This window comes from Euprymna scolopes, chromosome 32, assembly GCF_053919585.1.
Source record: "Euprymna scolopes isolate OS-2025 chromosome 32, ASM5391958v1, whole genome shotgun sequence".
Classification (NCBI taxonomy): Eukaryota; Metazoa; Mollusca; class Cephalopoda; order Sepiida; family Sepiolidae; genus Euprymna; species Euprymna scolopes.
Genome location: NC_136513.1, coordinates 51,343,159 through 51,362,283, shown reverse-complemented (window position 1 = coordinate 51,362,283; position 19,125 = coordinate 51,343,159). Strand labels below are relative to the sequence as shown.

The window sequence follows — 19,125 nt, the reverse complement described above, 5'->3', positions numbered from 1 at the left end:
TTACAAAAAAATAATACAAAGCAACAATTGTAAAAAAAAAATTGTTTTATTTGATATTTTATTATTTCATCACAAAACCATGTTTTATTTAATGTGATTGCATTTTGACTGTTGTGACAAACCTCATGAGTAGTAGCCATGGGTTCTGATCTATATAAGCACTTAAATATTAATAAATGCAATCGAAAAAAAAATGGGTGTGTTTAATATATCCTGGTTTCTCTTTCTGGTGTTAAACGATAACATTATTTACTTTGATTGTTTTTTTTTTTTTGAACTCAAAATATATTTTTAAAAACGGATTAAAAAAAGTATTTTGTTTAGGTGTTTCTTTGTCGAACGAAATCTAAAACTTTGGTTAGGCTGCTTTTTAGAAATAGGTATCCATAGATTTCTAGTCGCGATGTAAAATAGTTGCATTCACAGCGTTTTCGGTCGATGTAATCTCCGACCTTCTTCAAGCGTTTCTTTTCGAACTTGCGAACCACCGATACGGAATTTCGAACTGAACCCTTTATATAATTAACGGGGGTAGATTGTTTTTATTTCCTTAGCCATGGTCGAGTAGAAGTGTTAATGGACCCATGACCTGACGATTAAAAGCTTTGGTTAATAATCAGTTCTATGGCAATGGATTGATCTCATTCCGTCAGCCATGACCAAATAGTTTTTTTTCTTACCAGCCATAGTAAGAAATAAGGATTGAACCTTCAACCATTAGAAAGAATGTCTCTTAGAGTTGATTGTTTTGTTAGTCAACGCCCTTAACCGTTTAACCATAAAGATTCGGCGAATATTTATGGTTAGATTCGCTAGTTTGAAAAATGCACTTGAGGATTCATCGGCATCGACCTAAACGTTGTCCACAACAGTAACTGAAGTTAGTAGCCCGAACAACCCAAATAATACAATTATTTTATCTTACAATAATTTTAAAAAAGTGTGTGTATGGGGGGTGGGGGCTTCTTGACGCCCCTATTCCGAAATTGTGTTCGTATGACATCATGACGTCATCGGTTGACTGTTTCTCACTGATATAAATAATTGCACACCAATGAAAATAATTAAATTAAAAACAAAAATCGGGCTTTCTTCAAGCAAAGTCCCCCGACGGTTGCTGCAGGCCTGCCAGACTAAGCGGTAAAAACCGTGTTTCATAAACATATTTTCGTTATAAAAGTTCAGATACAGACCATTTTTATTTTCGGTATTATTATACAAACACCGTGACAGCGTTAGGGTTAGGATTAGGGGTTAGGGTTAGGTTTAGGGTTAGGGTTAGGATTAATTCGCTGTCACGGTGTTTGTATAGTTTTACCTTATTTTCTTCAATTGCTTCTTAGTTTGACAGGCCTGCAGCAACCGTCGGGGGGGGGGGCTATTCTTGAAGAAAACCTGTTTTTAAATTTAATCATTTTTGGTGTGCAAACTTTTATATCGGTGGAGAAACCGTCCACCGATGACGTCCCGCGAACACAATTTCGGAATACAACCGTCGGGGACTTAGTTTGAAGAAAGTAAAAAATAAAAAAAAAGAAAGAAAAAGTATTTGTATACTTTGGCCAGAAATAAAATTATAATTTATTTTGTTGAAGTGTACAGAATTGAACTTTGATGTTTTGATCGTTGGCGATCGTTCGTTTATTGTATCAAAAATATAATTAATAAATAATTATTTTTTAATCATAACAGCAAAACATCTGATACACAAAAAGAACTTTGAACATTCTTTTTACACAAAAAACAAGGTTTTAACAACTTAAAATAAAAAAAATGAAGACGTTTTACGACATACTAGTCTGTAGCTACTTACCCTCCCCACTAGGGCAGAATTAGACATAAGGTCGGTTTTTAATTTGGGTGAAATCCATCTCTTCCAAAAATGGGTATTTTGGATTGACACAAAAATAAAAATTGCTTAATTCTAGAAAGATTATTTTTCTTCACTAACAGAGAACAAGAACAGATGAAGTGCAATATCGGAACAGATATTACACTTTAATCCTTGCCAAAAATTAGTGGACATGTTCAATTTTCTATAAATTTATTTCAAAACAAAAAGTAGGATTTTATATCTAAAATCGATTTTTATCAAACATTTTAACGAATAATAAAAACCAAGATATTCCAACGGTCCCTATAGCGGAGGGGGGGGGCAATGTTTATCAAGGCCTAAGTGCCACTCAAGGATAAGGGTTAATGTTAGGTAGACGGTGAGACAATATGATGTTCGGTAATGTTGAAACTTGGGTAGGATTTGATTATTTAAGAGGATAGCTCCAAGAACTTATTTACACCAGATTTAAAAACGACCATAGTATACTCAACTGGAAAGTGTTTCATTATTATTTATATGTGGATGGTAATTCATAAAATGAATAATAAAACGTGTTGGATCATTTGCTTCTTTTTATTCAGGGTAAACTGCAGACACCGCTCAAGACGGTGTAAACCCTAATTAGTTCCTCATGCAAAATTTTCATTTTTCTGAAAAAACGAAAGAATAAAAAAAAAAAAAAAAAGATCTGATAAAAAAAATATAACAGATAAAAAATAAAATAGTAACCTAGACATTCATTTGGTTTGACTACCCTCTTGCCTAACAGGGATTAATCTGCCCTTTTCACTTTAGACTCAGTTCATGATGAATGGATATTGAACCGAGCTGCATTTTTTACTAGTCTTCACGACTGTGTCCGCCACACCGTTTCTGGATTTGGTTTTGATGGAAATAGTGTTGCACTCGGTCTTTCTCTTTCATCATTTTGTTGTTGAGATGTCTGGCGGAGGGGGTCATACTTCTCTTCTGTATCTGGTTCCACATTAACTGGTACCTCACTACGCAGTTGGTATGGCTGGTAGACCGGTGATCGTAATGAGGTTCTTCTGTTTTTTTTTTTGTTTTTTTTTTGTTTAAATCTACCCTATTCCATCAGTACAACTCTCCATGAACTTTGATATGGTATGTCTTGGCTATCCAATGGCTTTCTTCCACTATTTCTGACCTTTTATGTGTGGTTTCATCCGTACCACCTCTCTGGGCTGCAAAGGTTGGAGTGGTTATATTTTGTGATTGAAATATTGTTCTTGCTCTCCCACTTAATCATTTTGTTTAATTTGGTTAATTCTGGTTTGAGTAAATTCTCTGGTTGGAAGAAATGTTTTTGTTCTTCTGGACATCAGTTTCTTTGCTGATGATAACAGGCCTTTAGCTGGCATATTCCTGTGATTCAGCATCGCTAGGTATGAATCGACCTTATCATCCATCGCTTTCTGGAAGAGGTTCTTAGCCATCTTTACCGCAGATTCTACTTTCCATTTGCCTTATTGTAAGGACTGACAGATGTATGTATAAAACACCATTTTCTTGCAAAGGTTGAAAATTCCTGGCTACTGAACTAGGGTCCATTATCAGTTACTACCTGATCTGGTAATTCATGTCGTGCAAAATGATGTTTAAGTTTAGTGATTACCGTCTTTGCTTGTGTAGTTGAAAGATGATTAATTTCCCAGGAATTGCTTATGTAATCTATTGTGCAGAAATAATCCCTATCTGCAAACTTTAAGAGATGTACTCCTACTTTTGTCCAGAGTCTCCAGGAATCTCATGGACCATTAAGGGCTCTGCCGGATTGGCTACCTCACATTTTCTACATGTGGAGCATTTTGAAACATAGTCTCTGATGTCATTGTTTATATTTGGCCAGTACGAACATTCTTTCGCTTTTCTGCAACATCCTTTGACAGGTGAGTGGAATGATATCATTTTTTCAACACCGCCTGCTGGATAGTTGGGACCACTATTCGGTTTTCTCTGAAAATTAACCCGCCTTTTACAGTCATTTCATTCCGCATATTAAAATATGGTCTCACCTCTTGGTCAAGATGTACTTTGTCTTCTGGCCATTTTTCCACAATTACTGCATGCTTATGTCTTCCTTTATGGCTGAGCACAATTCCAGCGACCTTCCCTCTGTCACAGGAATATATTCAATTTCTTTAACATCATCATCATCAATATATTCGCTATTCACTCCATGTGTATATGCCCTTGATCGTGTATCAGCAAGACACCTCTTTTTGCCAGGATGGTACAGAACTATCACATTGTAAACTTGTAACCGCATCAACATATTTTGCAGTCGCTTTGGCTATTTCCCCAATTTTTTTTTCATTATTACTTCTAATGGTCAGCACTGTGACCTGTTGACCAAACGTATGTTGGTGAAACCGTTCGTATGCATGTACTACTGTGAACAGTTCTTTTTCAATCTGTGCATATCTGGTCTGTGTCTGTAAACACTTGACTAATCTACGCTAACAGTTGACCTTCTTGTAGCAATGCAGTTCTCCTGCCTTTTTCACTTGCATCACAACTGAATGACCAACGGTTTTTTGTGATCATAATATCTCAATACTGATACTTCACTGACCATTTTTTTCGTTTTTTCAAAAGCCTCTTCATGGATTTGCGACCATGTCCATACCACATCAGTCTTTGTTAAATTTTCAATTGGAACCATTATGCCAGATAATTCACAAATCCTCCCAATTGTTGTTTCACTTCCTTTATGTCTTTTGGGCAAGGCATATCCCTTATGGCCTCTATAACCCCTTCACTGGTTATCATGTGCTCCATGAATGATGTAGATGTTTGTCACAGATTCATTTTTCCCACAGTCAATTGCATCCAACATTAACAGCATCTTTGCAACAGCTTCTTGAGCTTTGTCATGATCTGCCAGTGCTTCCTGGTCCTGGATATGACCTAATACTATATCCAGTTGTGAGGCCCCAGCTTGCGGGCTTTGGGGAGTGTAGAGCCACCCTTTAATTACCATTGTTCCCAGGTCCACTCTGACCCGGAGTGGTAGTACATGTTAGGGTCCCAACTATGGGTTAAATAGAAACTGACTTGAAAACAACAAATATTCTATTAAAAAAATCTTTCTTCAAAATCTTTGGATCCGGCATTAAATAACCTGAAAATGGTTGATATGCCGTAAAACAAAAACAACCAACAAACCAACCAATGCTTCTTCCATAGTTTTCCCTTTTCCCACTACAAGAAGATCATCTGTTTTATTGACAACTCCCTCGAAGTCAGCCACATTGTTATATAGCACCCTTTGAAATATCTCCAAAGCTGGAACAATGCCAAATAGTAATATCTTCCAATGAAACTGACCGTATGGGGTAGCAAATGTTGTAAAGCTACTACTGACTTCATCTAATTTTAGATGATGAAATCAACCTCGCAGATTCATGGTCGAGAAGACTTTACTGTCAGCAAGTTATGGGAGTAAATCATCCAGTACAGGCAACTGACAATGTGTCCGTTTTAGAGCCTTATTTAATGGTCTTGGGGCTATACAAATACGTAACTGTCCATTTTTCTTGACTACTAGCGCTAATACGCTTACCCATAATGTTGGCTCATGTACAGGTTCAGTCATCTTTTTTTGTTATGAGTTTTTCCAATTCAGTTTTCACTTTGTCCTTAAGTGCTACTGGTATTTTCTGTGCGTCCGTAACATTTGGTATTATGCTCGGATCCACCTCCAAGTGTATCTCTTGCAGCAATTCACACAGTTTCTCCTTAAATACATCTTTAAATTCTGTTATGATGCTTGCCAAGTGCTTCTGACTTCGTCCAGGTGAGATAATTTGGCAACCCTCTTGAACCTTTCATTATTGATTGTGATGAGTGTCATCTGCTGAATCATATTAGCCCCAAATAGGGGGTGGAAATTTTCCTTTACACTGACAAACTTTACTGCATATTTCTGTCCAGTTTTTGGGGTTTATTATTTTCACTCAGAACTCTCCTAATGGCTTCATTTCTGCCCCATTCCACATGACAAAAGTCTTATTTGAATGTTCAATTTTTTTTTCTTCCTCGCATGCTTCTCATTCAATATATTGACCAATGCTTGACTATCAAGTTGAAAAACAATTAGTTTTCCTTTAACCATCATCTCCCTAACCCTAACCCTAACCCTAACCATCATCTCCGTCTTTATTACCTCTGGTTTTACAGAACTTATGTTTTTCTTTTGTTGTGACTATGTCTACATGTCCGTAGTCCGTACCACTACTATTGTCATCTTGTTGTTTCGACTGCACGGATATTCTTTTTTCTCACGAATCTGCATTTAATAGCTAAGTGGTTCTTCCCATTACATTCAAAACATGTCTTTCAAAACGCAAACCCTGATTCTCTGCTCGGTTCATGTCACGATGCACATGACCTACACTCCGTCAGTTTGTGCTGATGTTTTTCTTTTTTAGCTTTACAATAAATTCTGTTCACTTCCTCAGGATTAGCGTAGCGTTTTCTGAGAGCTTACGTATGTCTATGCATTTTTGTAAATCTCATTTTTAGTAATTCCGTTTGCGTATGGGGATTGTGTATTCCAAGAATTATTTGATCTCGTAATATCAATGAAACACAACCGTCACAAAAAGTTACATGTTTTTATCATTGCATGAAGCGACGTAATAAATGCTTCAAGAGTTTTTGATTATCCGTTTCCTTGTATGGAAGACGTAACGTTCATATATTTTGTTTGTTTCCCCTATAACATATTTATCGAATGCCTGGATTATTTCATGAGGTGTTCTCTCATTATCAGAAGTAAAAAAATTGAAATCCACCATAAACATTTTATTGGGTGTTTCTCCAGAGACGTAATAATGGCATAATTCCGCCACTTCATCTTAAAAAGCCTCAAATTTGCCAACAAATTCTTTTCCATAGATAGAGGTAGTGGAGGTCTTATCCCAGCAACAGATCCTTTCGTTTCTTCCATACCTTCAACCATATTTTTTTTACTCTGCGCACACAAACTAACAAAACAAACGTTATCTGCATTTGTTCTTTTAAAATCCATTCTGTATTACATCCTTCATGGTTGAAAATCGTTTTACATCACTGCTGTCACCACGTTTCATTATTATTTATATGTGCATGGTATTCAATAAAATACAATAAACACGTGTGGGATCATTGTTTCTTTTTATTCAGGGCAAACTATAGAGACTCTGCTCAAGATGGTGTAAACCCTAATCAGTTTCTCATGCAACAGGAAGCAGCCCTGCAGTATTGTGCTTTGCAAACATCCAGTTTAGGAAAGAAACTTTGTTCATGAAATTTTTATTTACTTTTAGGCACTGATAGAGAGTGAGGGGAAATTGGCAGTTGTTGTAGAAAGACGAGTATTTGTTGCAACTGTTTTGCAAGAGAGGATCACAGATTGAAGCTCAGTCGAGCACTTGCCATAAAAATAACACTAGATCAGAGATATACTCGAGACAAAGTCTCTTTTATGAGAAAGTAGGGAAACAAAAAGGTCCTCTCCCACTAGATTTCTAAGTTGGTTTTGTATGTTGTCAAGATAAGAAAGGGTACTCTTTAGCAGCCCCTCTCTAGATTTGGCAACGGTCCTCTTGTTAAATATTTATTGTTATTATTGTTCTTGTTATTGTTAGGACTTTTTAATAGTAAGAGTCTTAGAGTCTTATTAGTAGTGAGAATCTTATTACAAGTGATGTTGTGTCTTAGAGAGATGTTGTAAGAGAGGTTGTTCGTGTTATAAAGCGATTCATATATATATATAAAATGTTCATACTTAGAAGTATAGAAGCTCTTTGAGTGTTGAGACATTGCGTATTTGAAGACATTTTAAAACACATGATATACGAGACATATAATGACAATTTTCACTTTACCTTTTGGTAGAATTATAACACAAAGACGACGTTTATAAAAACACATGATGGGTTTATTTCTTCTCCCGACCGGTCGTGGTTTTCATAGTCAAGAATTCAAGTTTTACATTCTAAGTTTCAAAAGTGACCGTCTCGCTTCTAGACGTTCGAATCCCATGTCTGGACTGTCGTCTGTCGTCCTCAGACTCTCTCTGACTCTCTCCCAGCCTCTAAAGTTTCTAACTATATCGAGAACTTCCCGTTTTCAATGACGTCATACACATGTTAAAACATGTGTCTTCTTTCACGTGTTCTGGAAATGCGTGTCCAAAACTTTTTCCTTTGTTTACAAAAGGAATTTTAACCTATATTCCCAGTAACGTATATTTCCAATATGTTAAAAACATGTTTATTAAGTTATCCTATAGTTGCATTCCTCAATTGAATTTTCATAACAGAATTGACAACGCACATTCTTTTCTTGAAACTATTTTATCTCTAAGCTAAACAATGGTTTGTTTTCACATTCCATTCGCTAATTCTCTCTCGTAATCTATTTCTAAACCTAAATTACGAGGTTCGAATTTTGTCTATTCTATTTCATTTTCATTTTAACTAAATCTCTCTATTTTTATACTTACATGAAAAGGGGACAGCCCTTATCGTGTAACACTCTACCTTCGGATGTATTTGGCTCTTGTACAAGGACAGGATTGCGTGAGGAGTGAGATACTTTCTGGAGAAGTAGGATGATCGAATTATTTTTCTAACATTTTTGGCAACGGATGTGACTTGGGTTAAAATTGAAAAAGAAAATTATCCAAATTCTTGAAGCTGCTTTGCTTTGTGTAATCGTAAAATAATGGATCTATTATATAAATCTCAAATGTCTGTGTGTGTGTGTTTGTATGTCCACTAAAAACTTTTGTCATCCGCATCGAACAGACATGAACCTGGTATTATTGGAAAAAGCAATATCTTGGACACATAATAACGAAAAATTAGGAAAAAATCGTCAATTATTTCATGTAGAAATGTTTTGTTTAAAGTGGGGGGCAGATAACTGTGTTGGTTTCAACACTGTTTTAATCATACATACGCGAACAGTTAATTTGTTGTTTCATTTTAAAAAGCTAAATTTAATATGTGATAACATCTGTGTCGTCGTGGTCTGATTGATAACTTGTTCACTTATGAACTTAAGTTTTGCAAGTTTGTGCCACCATGTGATATGTTTTTTTTTCTTTTTTTCTATCTTTTAAAATTCTCAATTTTCTTACGCTTATCCACCACCCAGCATTTTTTTTTTCTTTTTTGTTTATTTAACTGTATTCTACGACTCCCCCCCCCACACTAGTTAATTATATAATGGTATTATCCTGTACAAAAAAATTTTTTTTTCTTTTTATTTTAATTTATTTTAATTTATTTAAATTTATACTTTTATTTGGTGGTGTAAGCTTAATAAAAGAATTTTAAGATTAAAAAAATTTTTTTTTTTTTTTTTTTTTTTACTTGTGGGGGATCGCCGTTTATCAAGGCTCAGGGGCCACTAATTGTTAGGTCGATGGTGAGACATGATCAGTAATGGTGGAACTTGGGTAAGGCCTGATTATTTAAGAGAACACCTCAACAGGAACTTATTTACATTAGACTTGAAAATGATCACGAAAGGGTACTCTCAAAAGCTCCACTTCAGATGTGGCAACAGTACTCCATCCAAGAACATATTTGACTCTGCAGGGAGAGGATTGTGGCGAGAGATACTTTCTGGTGTGATAGAATGATCCAACCATTTTTTCCGTGATTTTGACAATGGTTCTGATGTACGCCTTCCATTTCAAATCTAGGGTGAAGGTCAGTTCCAGAAGTCTGTCAAAGCAGGGTACTTCCTCAAGACGAGAGCTGTTCGTTTCAAATTTTTTTTTTTTATATACTCAGAGAAGGTGACCAATTATCAAGACCTGGAGGCCACTCAAGGATAGGTAGGTGGTTAGACAATATCAGTTATGGTGGAAACTTGGGTCAGATTATTTAAGAGGAGAAGGGTTCAATATGGATTTATTCACATTTGATTTCAAGACGACCATGTTATAGTCGGCCAGGAAGCAGACACACGGCATTGTGTTCCACAGACAGACAGCTCTAGGGAAGAAGATCTGCTCATGGAATTTTTGTTTAGTTTTAAGCACAGATAGGGAGTGAGGAAAGTTGTTGGCAGTGGTTTCAACTAGCAGTTGTTTATTGTGAATTGGAGCAAGATTGAGACACGAGCGTTGGTGGTGAAAAGATACAAGTTATAATGCGCATGTTATTGATTACGCAATAAATAGTCAGTTCAAGTCACAAAGTACAGAATTTAATCGACAAAACAGATTTTGTTTATTGTTAAAATTCAACTGACATTAAACTGATTTGTTTATTTATATAAACTTTTTTAGAACATAAGCACTCTCTTCCTATTTCTTTTAATTTTTTTATGGTTGGTTCGATGATTTGTTAGTAAGAAAGTTAGGATGAAGAACTTTGTTGCTGTAACCGTGTTGTAACTTTGGTCGCATCTGACTGATATATATCACGCACACACACACACACACACACATATATATATATATATATATATATATATGGTAGAATGATAAAATTGTTGCCCTAGAAAAGACATAATTCCATTTCTGTTCATGAAAAACCCTTGTTTAGCTGAAACCACTGTCAATAATTTACCCCACTCTTTATCTGTGCCTAAACCTAAACGTAGATTCCATGAACAAAGCTTCTTTCTTAGAACTGCACACCTGTGGAACTCTCTTCCGTTTGCCTGTTTCCCACCTGACTACAATATGGTCGTCTTCAAGTCCAATGTAAACAAGTTTTTGATGAGTCATCCCCTTAAGTAATCTAATTTACCAAATTTCCACTACTAACGATTATGATATTGTCTCTTTGATTACTGTACACTTATCCTCGAGTGGCCGCCAGGTCTTGATATGTAAAAAAAGAAAAAATAAATTTTTTTTTTTTTTTATGCAGACCATCTACAAGTTGGCCAGTTGTGTATAAATCCCAAGAGTGATAGGAGCCTTCTATCATGTCTGAAAGTGATACCATGTTCAACAAATGAGATCGGAGATGTGCCACTGTACAACTCCTGCTCTCTTCCGATCCAAGTTATGACAAGAGAACCATTGCCAGCACCCTCAAAATGCATTCCTGGATTGCCATGAATAACAGACGTGCCCTGGGTAATGAAAACAAAGTTTCCAACCACAGTTATGGTTTTTAATGTGGTTTCAAGTGAGGGCCACATCATGCCACCTCACATCTTCAAAGACAGCTTGAAAGTCAACACCAAAGTGTAACTAGATGTGCTAAAGAGTGTGGTGGTACCTTAGTGCAATCAGGTGGCTGCTGGCAGACCCTGGGTGTGGCAGCAGGACTCGGCACCAGCCCACAAATCCAAAGAGACCGTCGGGTTTGGCTTCAGAAGAAGTGCTGTGAATTTGTACGCTTCTCTCATTCCCCCCTCCTCGTCTATGACCTGAACCTGCTGGACTACTTCGTTTGGTCATATGTCGACTACATCACCAACATGACCTCCCACAAAACCAAAGCCAGCCTGATCACCGAGTATTCGCCAAGCTCTCACCAGTGTTTGTGGAAAAGGCATGCTCCCAGTTCTGGACCCATACTGAGGTGGTGATTGAGGCTGAAGGCGACTACATTAAATAGATGTCAACTTTCTGACAAGACTTTTAAAGCTGTAGTGTTTTCTTTAGGGCAACAACTTTATTGTTTCAGCCTGTAGAAAAGCAAACATGAAAAGGCATTATCCTCTATAAATAAGATCGACATATTCGCCACAAAATAAGAAAACACTAAAACCTAACAAAAATTGTTTGGTAGTCATCTCGGGATTTCAACTCCCAGCCTGTCTGCTAGCCATCTCGGGATTTCGACACCCACCCTGTCTGCTAGCCATTTCGGGATTTCGACACCCACACCGTCTGCTAGCCATTTCGGGATTTCGACGCCCACCCCGTCTGCTAGCCATCTCGGGATTTCGACGCCCACCCCGTCTGCTAGCCATCTCGGGATTTCGACGCCCACCCCGTCTGCTAGCCATCTCGGGATTTCGACGCCCACCCCGTCTGCTAGCCATCTCGGGATTTCGACGCCCACCCCGTCTGCTAGCCATCTCGGGATTTCGACGCCCACCCCGTCTGCTAGCCATCTCGGGATTTCGACGCCCACCCCGTCTGCTAGCCATCTAGCCAATTTATGCGTATTTAATTTTTATTTTAACCAAAAAAGGATTGATATGTCGTAAGACAATCAAACCTTTTTGACACCTTCGGGGCAAGATCAAAGTGTAGTATCTGTTCTTCAGATGCTGCACTTCAATTTCTTGTTCTCTGTCAGTGGAGGAGAAATCCTTCACGACTTAGACAATTTTTATTTTTGTTCCTTTTCTCCACATTAAAAAACGACCCTGGTGTGTAACTCTGTCCCGTGGAGAGGCATTGTAAATAGAGACAATGTCAAGTATCCTTGCTGACATACATATTTGGTGGGATGGGATGCACGAGACACTCCAGTCAGCTGGAAACACTTGTCTGTGATAACAAGCATTACTTTATAGAATTGCTTTGTTTGCATTGTCATTTGACGATGTGGGAGTTTCCAATTGTCTTCTTTTTTTTTCTACTCTCACTTGAATGGCGTCGTCTCTCTCTCTCTCTCTCTATATATATATATATATATATATATATATATATATATTTCTGCAAATATAAATACAAACTAAACTCTTTGTTAATTGTATTCATGGTGGAATTCTTTTAGTCCAAAACAAATAGAAATCAATCTGGTAAACATTTTAGTTCACCTGAGCTCAGGATTGTTATTGTCGGTTAGATCATATTCATTGCTCCAGGAGTAGGAACCTGGAAAGATGCTAGCATTAGGAGCGAACATATACTATGCTGCCCCCTTAATAAAACAAATAGAGGAGGTAATATCTGAATATATATTTGTAATTGTATTCTTTAATATACTCACTACTGGAATGCATTTTAATTTCACGCACAATAAACTAAATAAATAAGATCAAAGAATGTATCCAGCCGGTCGCAAAGGCTGCGGAGGGAGCCAAACTGGGAACAAAACTTACCAAGAACAAAGATTCTTCCCTGGATTAACTTTTATCAGAATGCCATAAAAGTGTGCCAATTTTAGTGCATCCTTAATTTTATAGGCTTTAATGGTTCCCCTTGTACATTGGTGACATTGCGTGCAGCTGCCAGAATGCCAGGGAATCGGCCACAATGAGCATGGCGTTGGTGTCCTTTCACTGACAGACTTTGGAATCAGGAGGGACACTGCTTGAAAATTCAAATTGCTTGAACAGAAAATTCTTCATCATTTAGAAACCTTGACACTGAAGGGGTGGGATTTAATTGTTTGGTTTGGTTGGTTGATTAGTTAGTTGGGGGTATTTTTGTTCAGACTGGTGATGTATGAGTGCAGCAAGTTTCTTGCAGCACATTCCATGGAATCTTCTAATATATAAAAGGCAAAATGTGTGTGTTTGTGTATCTGCTAAAAACTTTCGACACACGCGACCAACACTGACAAAATGGGTACCGTTTTAAGCTCAGTCTCAAATATCCGAAAATTGATCAAAAACATTCATTCTTTGACCATCAACTAAGCTGTTTTTTTACAAGGAGGGGTTAATTTTTTTGTTGACATTTTTGTAAAGTCGTCATACGCTTTGCAATGACTAACCTTATTTCGAACGGCAGCGATGTATGTCGCGGTGGGCGCGGTGACTAAACCGTTCGCTTTTCCTCTTAATGTTACAGGTTTGAGTCTGCATGCCTACCTCCTTACTACTTGTTTTTTACAGGCACTTGCTGCTATTTTCATTTTTTTTTTTTTTTTACAGGGTTTTGAAACTTTACCATCAAACTTATCCACACCCGGGCAATACTGCCCCTCCCCCCCACTAGTTACTTATAAAGCAAGCACAGTGATGCAACTCTGAGTGATGTGACAGGGACTTGAGCTTGTCAGACAGTGCAAGACCTATTAGGTTAGAAATTCGTTTTTGCACCCTATCTAAGAGAAAAAAAGAGATGAGTGGTTGGGCAACAACTCAAATATGGCAACAATCTCCGTTCATGGGTGAATAGATTTCAAGGTTATGAGGGTTTTTTTGAAGCATAAAAATGACGTTTTTATATTTAATATTTTATTTTTTATATTTTAAGCATTTCTCTGCTCTTGATTACAAAAAAAATCATTTGCTTGGCCTTCGGGACAAGATCAAAGTGTAGTATCTGTTCTTCAGGTGCTGCACTTCTATTTCTTCTCTTTCGGTGGAGGAGAAATCCTTCACGACTGAGACAATTTTTATTTTTGTACCTTTTCTCCACGTTAAAAAACGACCCTAGTGTCTAACTCTGTCCCGTGGGGAGGCATAGTAAATAGGTACAAAAAAAAGTAGCGAAATAAATGCATTTTTATTTCACTACTCTTTTTTTTGTGATAAAGAGCAGAAGACCGCTTGAAATATAAAAATAAAATATTAAATATAAAAAAAAAACATTTTTATGCTCCAAAAAACTTCATAACCTTGAAATTACTGTTCTACGTGGACATTAACATTATGTAGCTTTGTAGAGATATTAAAAAAACAAAAATTCAGGCAGAATAATAATTTTCTTCTATCAAAAATATTTTTTATGTCATTTTCAAAAAAATCTACAACCATAAGGCTGCTGTAAAAATGGTGAGATCCTTCTACCGCTCCAGTAGATATCTTACTCCTGATGCAATTCTGTACCTATATAAAAGCCAGGTATGGCCAATGATGGAATACTGTTGCCAGGGCAGGAGCTTTCCCACAAGAAAGACATTGCAAGCCTGTCTCTGCTTTATCGTTATTTTCGTAGCAAGTGCTCGGCTGAGCTCCAATCTATGGTCTCCTCCCTCGCCAAACTTTCACAAAAAACACTCGTCTAGCCCAAACCACTGTCAATAATTTCCCCCACTCTTTATCTGTGCCTAAGCCTAAACGTATATTCCATGAACAAAGTTTCTTTCTTAGAACTGTACGCCTGTAGAACTCTCTTCCGTTTGTGTGCTTTCCAGCCTATTACAATTTGTCTTCAAGTCCAACGTAAACAAATTCTTGATGAACCGCCCCCCCTCAAGTAATCCAATTTACAAACTCTCCACTGCTTATGATTACTACGCTATAATCCCACTGACTATTGTATACCCATTAACCCTTATCCTCGAGTGGCCTCTGGGCCTTGATAAGTGGTGACTCCTTTGTAAAAAAAAAAAAAAAATAATAATTTTAATATTTCTTCTTTTTGTGCCGTCAAAGTATATTATATATAATATAATGGCTATACAATAGTTTCACAGTTCTTTACTACTGTGGAAGATTGGGGGCCCAGTGATAGCGAGTAAGTAGGATTAACTATGTAAATATGCAATTAACACAGCTAATGATAAGGAGTTTAGAATATACAGTTTTGAAACAAATGAATACAAATTAAATGTTTGGAGCAGGTAGGAATGGCAGAAACAATAGCAATGAAGGTGTGATTTCAGACGTCAAAGAATGATGCAATTGGTGACGGTTTCATTTTGCTATTTTGCACTTTGTCCAAGTGGCAGGGCTTTACATGGCAAGTGATTCTTCCAAGTGATGACTAGAAATAATAAAATGTTTCTTTTTGGTGATTGTGTTTTTCACTGACAATCTTCCAAAGTTCATTACGGAGTGAAAAATGTCTTTTCAATCCATTTTTTTTTTTTTTAAATAAAACATGCTAAGTTAAATTATTTAAACAATTAAAGTTAGGGTTAGGATGTTTTATTTAAAAAAAAATGTCTTTTCAATCCATTTTTTTTTTTTTTTTTTTTTTTGAAAATAAAACATGCTAAGTTAAATTATTTAAACAATTAAAGCTTAATAAAACAATATACCCTTTTTTTTTTTTTGAACAAAGGTTGTTTTAAAAAAAACATTTTAAAAAATTTAAATGTTTATACCTTCAAATTTCAACACAAAATTTGGTGCATATTTAAAACGACATTTTTATTAAAAAAAATGCAGAAAAATCTTTATCATATACATACTTGTCACAGAACGAAGATGTCATGTTCCAAAAATCACTTGGGTTTGGCTAGTAACTTTTTTATTTGGTTAGTAAACGAAAATATTTAGTTGTCAAAAGTCAATTAAAAATGAATTTGTCTGTAGAGCTCCGAAGAAGGAAAAATTAGTGGTTACTGCACCAGTCAAACCCTAGCAGATCAAATAATCTGAAGATATTGGCTTTGGTCTAAAATGCATCAAACATTTGGTGCCGGTGGCACAGTGGATAGAGATGTTGAATCTCTATGGTTCCAGGTGAGAATTGTCTGAAGATAGCGGTTTCAATCCTACCCAAAACCGGCTGTAGGCTTACTTGGCCAAAATGTGGTAAGACAACAACAACTATGGATGGCAGTGATTGCTGAGAATGCATTAAGGAGATTTGGAGTTCCTATCCGTCGTGGTTACCAGCTGACGAAGGCCAGAGGAATAGTTGGCTGAAATGTCCTGAAACAACAACTAAGAAAGATAAGAATAGTCTGCAATATATAAAATTAAATAATGTTATTGTTTTTTCTTTTCACATTGCAAAACTCCATGTTCTGTAAAGTCAAAATAAAAACAATTTTCCTATACATAAAAAAAAAAAAATGCAAACCAAATACCATGAATACATATTTGAAAATGCTAAGAACTTGAAATATAAAACATTTTTCCTCAATTACTGGATTCGGCATTAAATAACCCCAAAAAGGGTTGATATGTTGTAAAACAAAACAACCAAACCAGATACGGGAACTGTACTCTATGCACGGGCAAATACTGATGAAATTTTTTTAGACTTTTACATTGAAATTTAAAAATTTGTTAAAATTATATTTTTTTTTACTGAACCCCAAAATAATCAAGTTCTTTTTCTTTTATTTTTATTTTCTTTTTTTCCAGAGGATGTTCTATTGGTTGGTACAAAACAGGGTCATCTTTTGCAATACAAAATCAGCAAAGACAAAGATAAAGGTTTGTCGTTTTTGTTTTTCTATGAAATATTTAGAATTTTCTTCTTTTGTTAGTTGATTGGATGAAAATATGGAAGCCATTTTGTTGAGGCGTTGTTCTTTTGTACAAGAATTTTTGTTTTTGTTTTCAAACAATCTTCAAACCTTGTAGATAATATCCTTTTCTCTTCCCTGTAACCTCTTTCCCACAGAAGAGATGTTGCGAGCCGGCGTCAGCTCTATCATTATTTTCATGACAAGTCCTTCCCCTTGCCAAACTTTCCCAAAAAAACACTCAACTAGCTACAACTACCATAAATGATTTTCCCCACTCTCTATCTGTGCCTAAATCTAAATGCAGATTCCATGAACAAAGCTTATTTTCCAGAACTGCCCACATGTGGAACACTGTTCCGCTGGTCTGCTTCCCGCTTGAATACAACAAATCCGATGTAAACAAGTTCTTGTTGAGCCGTCTCCAGAAATAATCAAATTCTACCAAGTTTACACTATTAACGATCACTACACTACCACCTTGCATTCATTCTTCATTAATCCTTATCCTCGAGTGGCCTTTGGGCCTTCATATGTGGTGATTCCCAAATAAAAAAAAGAAAATGATTGGAATGAACAAAAACAATGTCTCGTAATATTGGTCTTTGAGGACTGATGGCAGAACTGTTCAGGTTGGGGTTAAATTCTGTCCTGAATTCCTCCTATATTAAAAAAAAAATTACGTATGGCATCGAGATGCCCCACCAAAAACTACTGCATGGTCCAGAATCCATTCACCAAATGGCAATACAGCACCCTCAGTACTTTGCACCTGCTGATAGGACAGCCTCCTCATGAGCCATAATGCTAAATTCTAGTTCTTGCAAATAATCTCTTGACAAATTGCTACTAAAAACGATTAAATATTAAATCTGATATTAAAAACAAGGATTTAATTGCTTTCATGCTTACTCACTATGCATAAGTGTACAAATTATTTCATTCAATAATCCATATCTATGAATGTTACATAAAATATTAACAATATTCTTCTGTGTATAATATTAACAATACTTCTTTTACATAAAATATTAACAATACTTCTTTTGCATAAAATATTAACAATACTTTTTTTGCATAAAATATTGGCAATACTTTTTTTGCATAAAATATTGACAATACTTCTTTTGCATAAAATATTAACAATACTTCTTTTGCATAAAATATTAACAATACTTTTTTTGCATAAAATATTGGCAATACTTTTTTTGCATAAAATATTGACAATACTTCTTTTGCATAAAATATTGACAATACTTTTTTTGCATAAAATATTGACAATACTTTTTTGCATAAAATATTAACAATACTTCTTTTGCATAAAATATTGACAATACTTCTTTTGCATAAAATATTAACAATACTTTTTTTGCATAAAATATTGGCAATACTTTTTTTGCATAAAATATTGACAATACTTCTTTTGCATAAAATATTGACAATACTTTTTTTGCATAAAATATTGACAATACTTTTTTGCATAAAATATTAACAATACTTCTTTTGCATAAAATATTGACAATACTTCTTTTGCATGAAATATTGACAATACTTTTTTGCATAAAATATTAACAATACTTTTTTTGCATAAAATATTAACAATACTTCTTTTGCATAAAATATTAACAATACTTTTTTTGCATAAAATATTGGCAATACTTTTTTTGCATAAAATATTGACAATACTTTTTTTGCATAAAATATTGACAATACTTTTTTTGCATAAAATATTGACAATACTTTTTTTGCATAAAATATTGACAATACTTTTTTTGCATAAAATATTAACAATACTTCTTTTGCATAAAATATTAACAATACTTTTTTTGCATAAAATATTGGCAATACTTTTTTTGCATAAAATATTGACAATACTTTTTTTGCATAAAATATTGACAATACTTTTTTTGCATAAAATATTGACAATACTTTTTTTGCATAAAATATTGACAATACTTTTTTTGCATAAAATATTGACAATACTTCTTTTGCATAAAATATTAACAATACTTTTTTTGCATAAAATATTGACAATACTTTTTTGCATAAAATATTAACAATACTTCTTTTGCATAAAATATTGACAATACTTCTTTTGCATAAAATATTGACAATACTTTTTTGCATAAAATATTAACAATACTTTTTTTGCATAAAATATTAACAATACTTCTTTTGCATAAAATATTAACAATACTTTTTTTGCATAAAATATTGGCAATACTTTTTTTGCATAAAATATTGACAATA

General features: G+C 35.2%; 1 protein-coding gene across 1 annotated transcript in view; it reads left to right on the top strand.

The window, feature by feature from the left end:
- The window catches only part of LOC145256348 (vam6/Vps39-like protein), a 248,094-nt gene that overhangs the window by 17,288 nt on the left and 211,681 nt on the right, over positions 1 to 19,125 (top strand). The window contains exon 2 of the mRNA XM_080115165.1: positions 16,772 to 16,843. Coding sequence (XP_079971291.1) covers positions 16,772 to 16,843 — 72 coding nt within the window. The remainder of the gene's footprint in view (positions 1 to 16,771; positions 16,844 to 19,125) is intronic.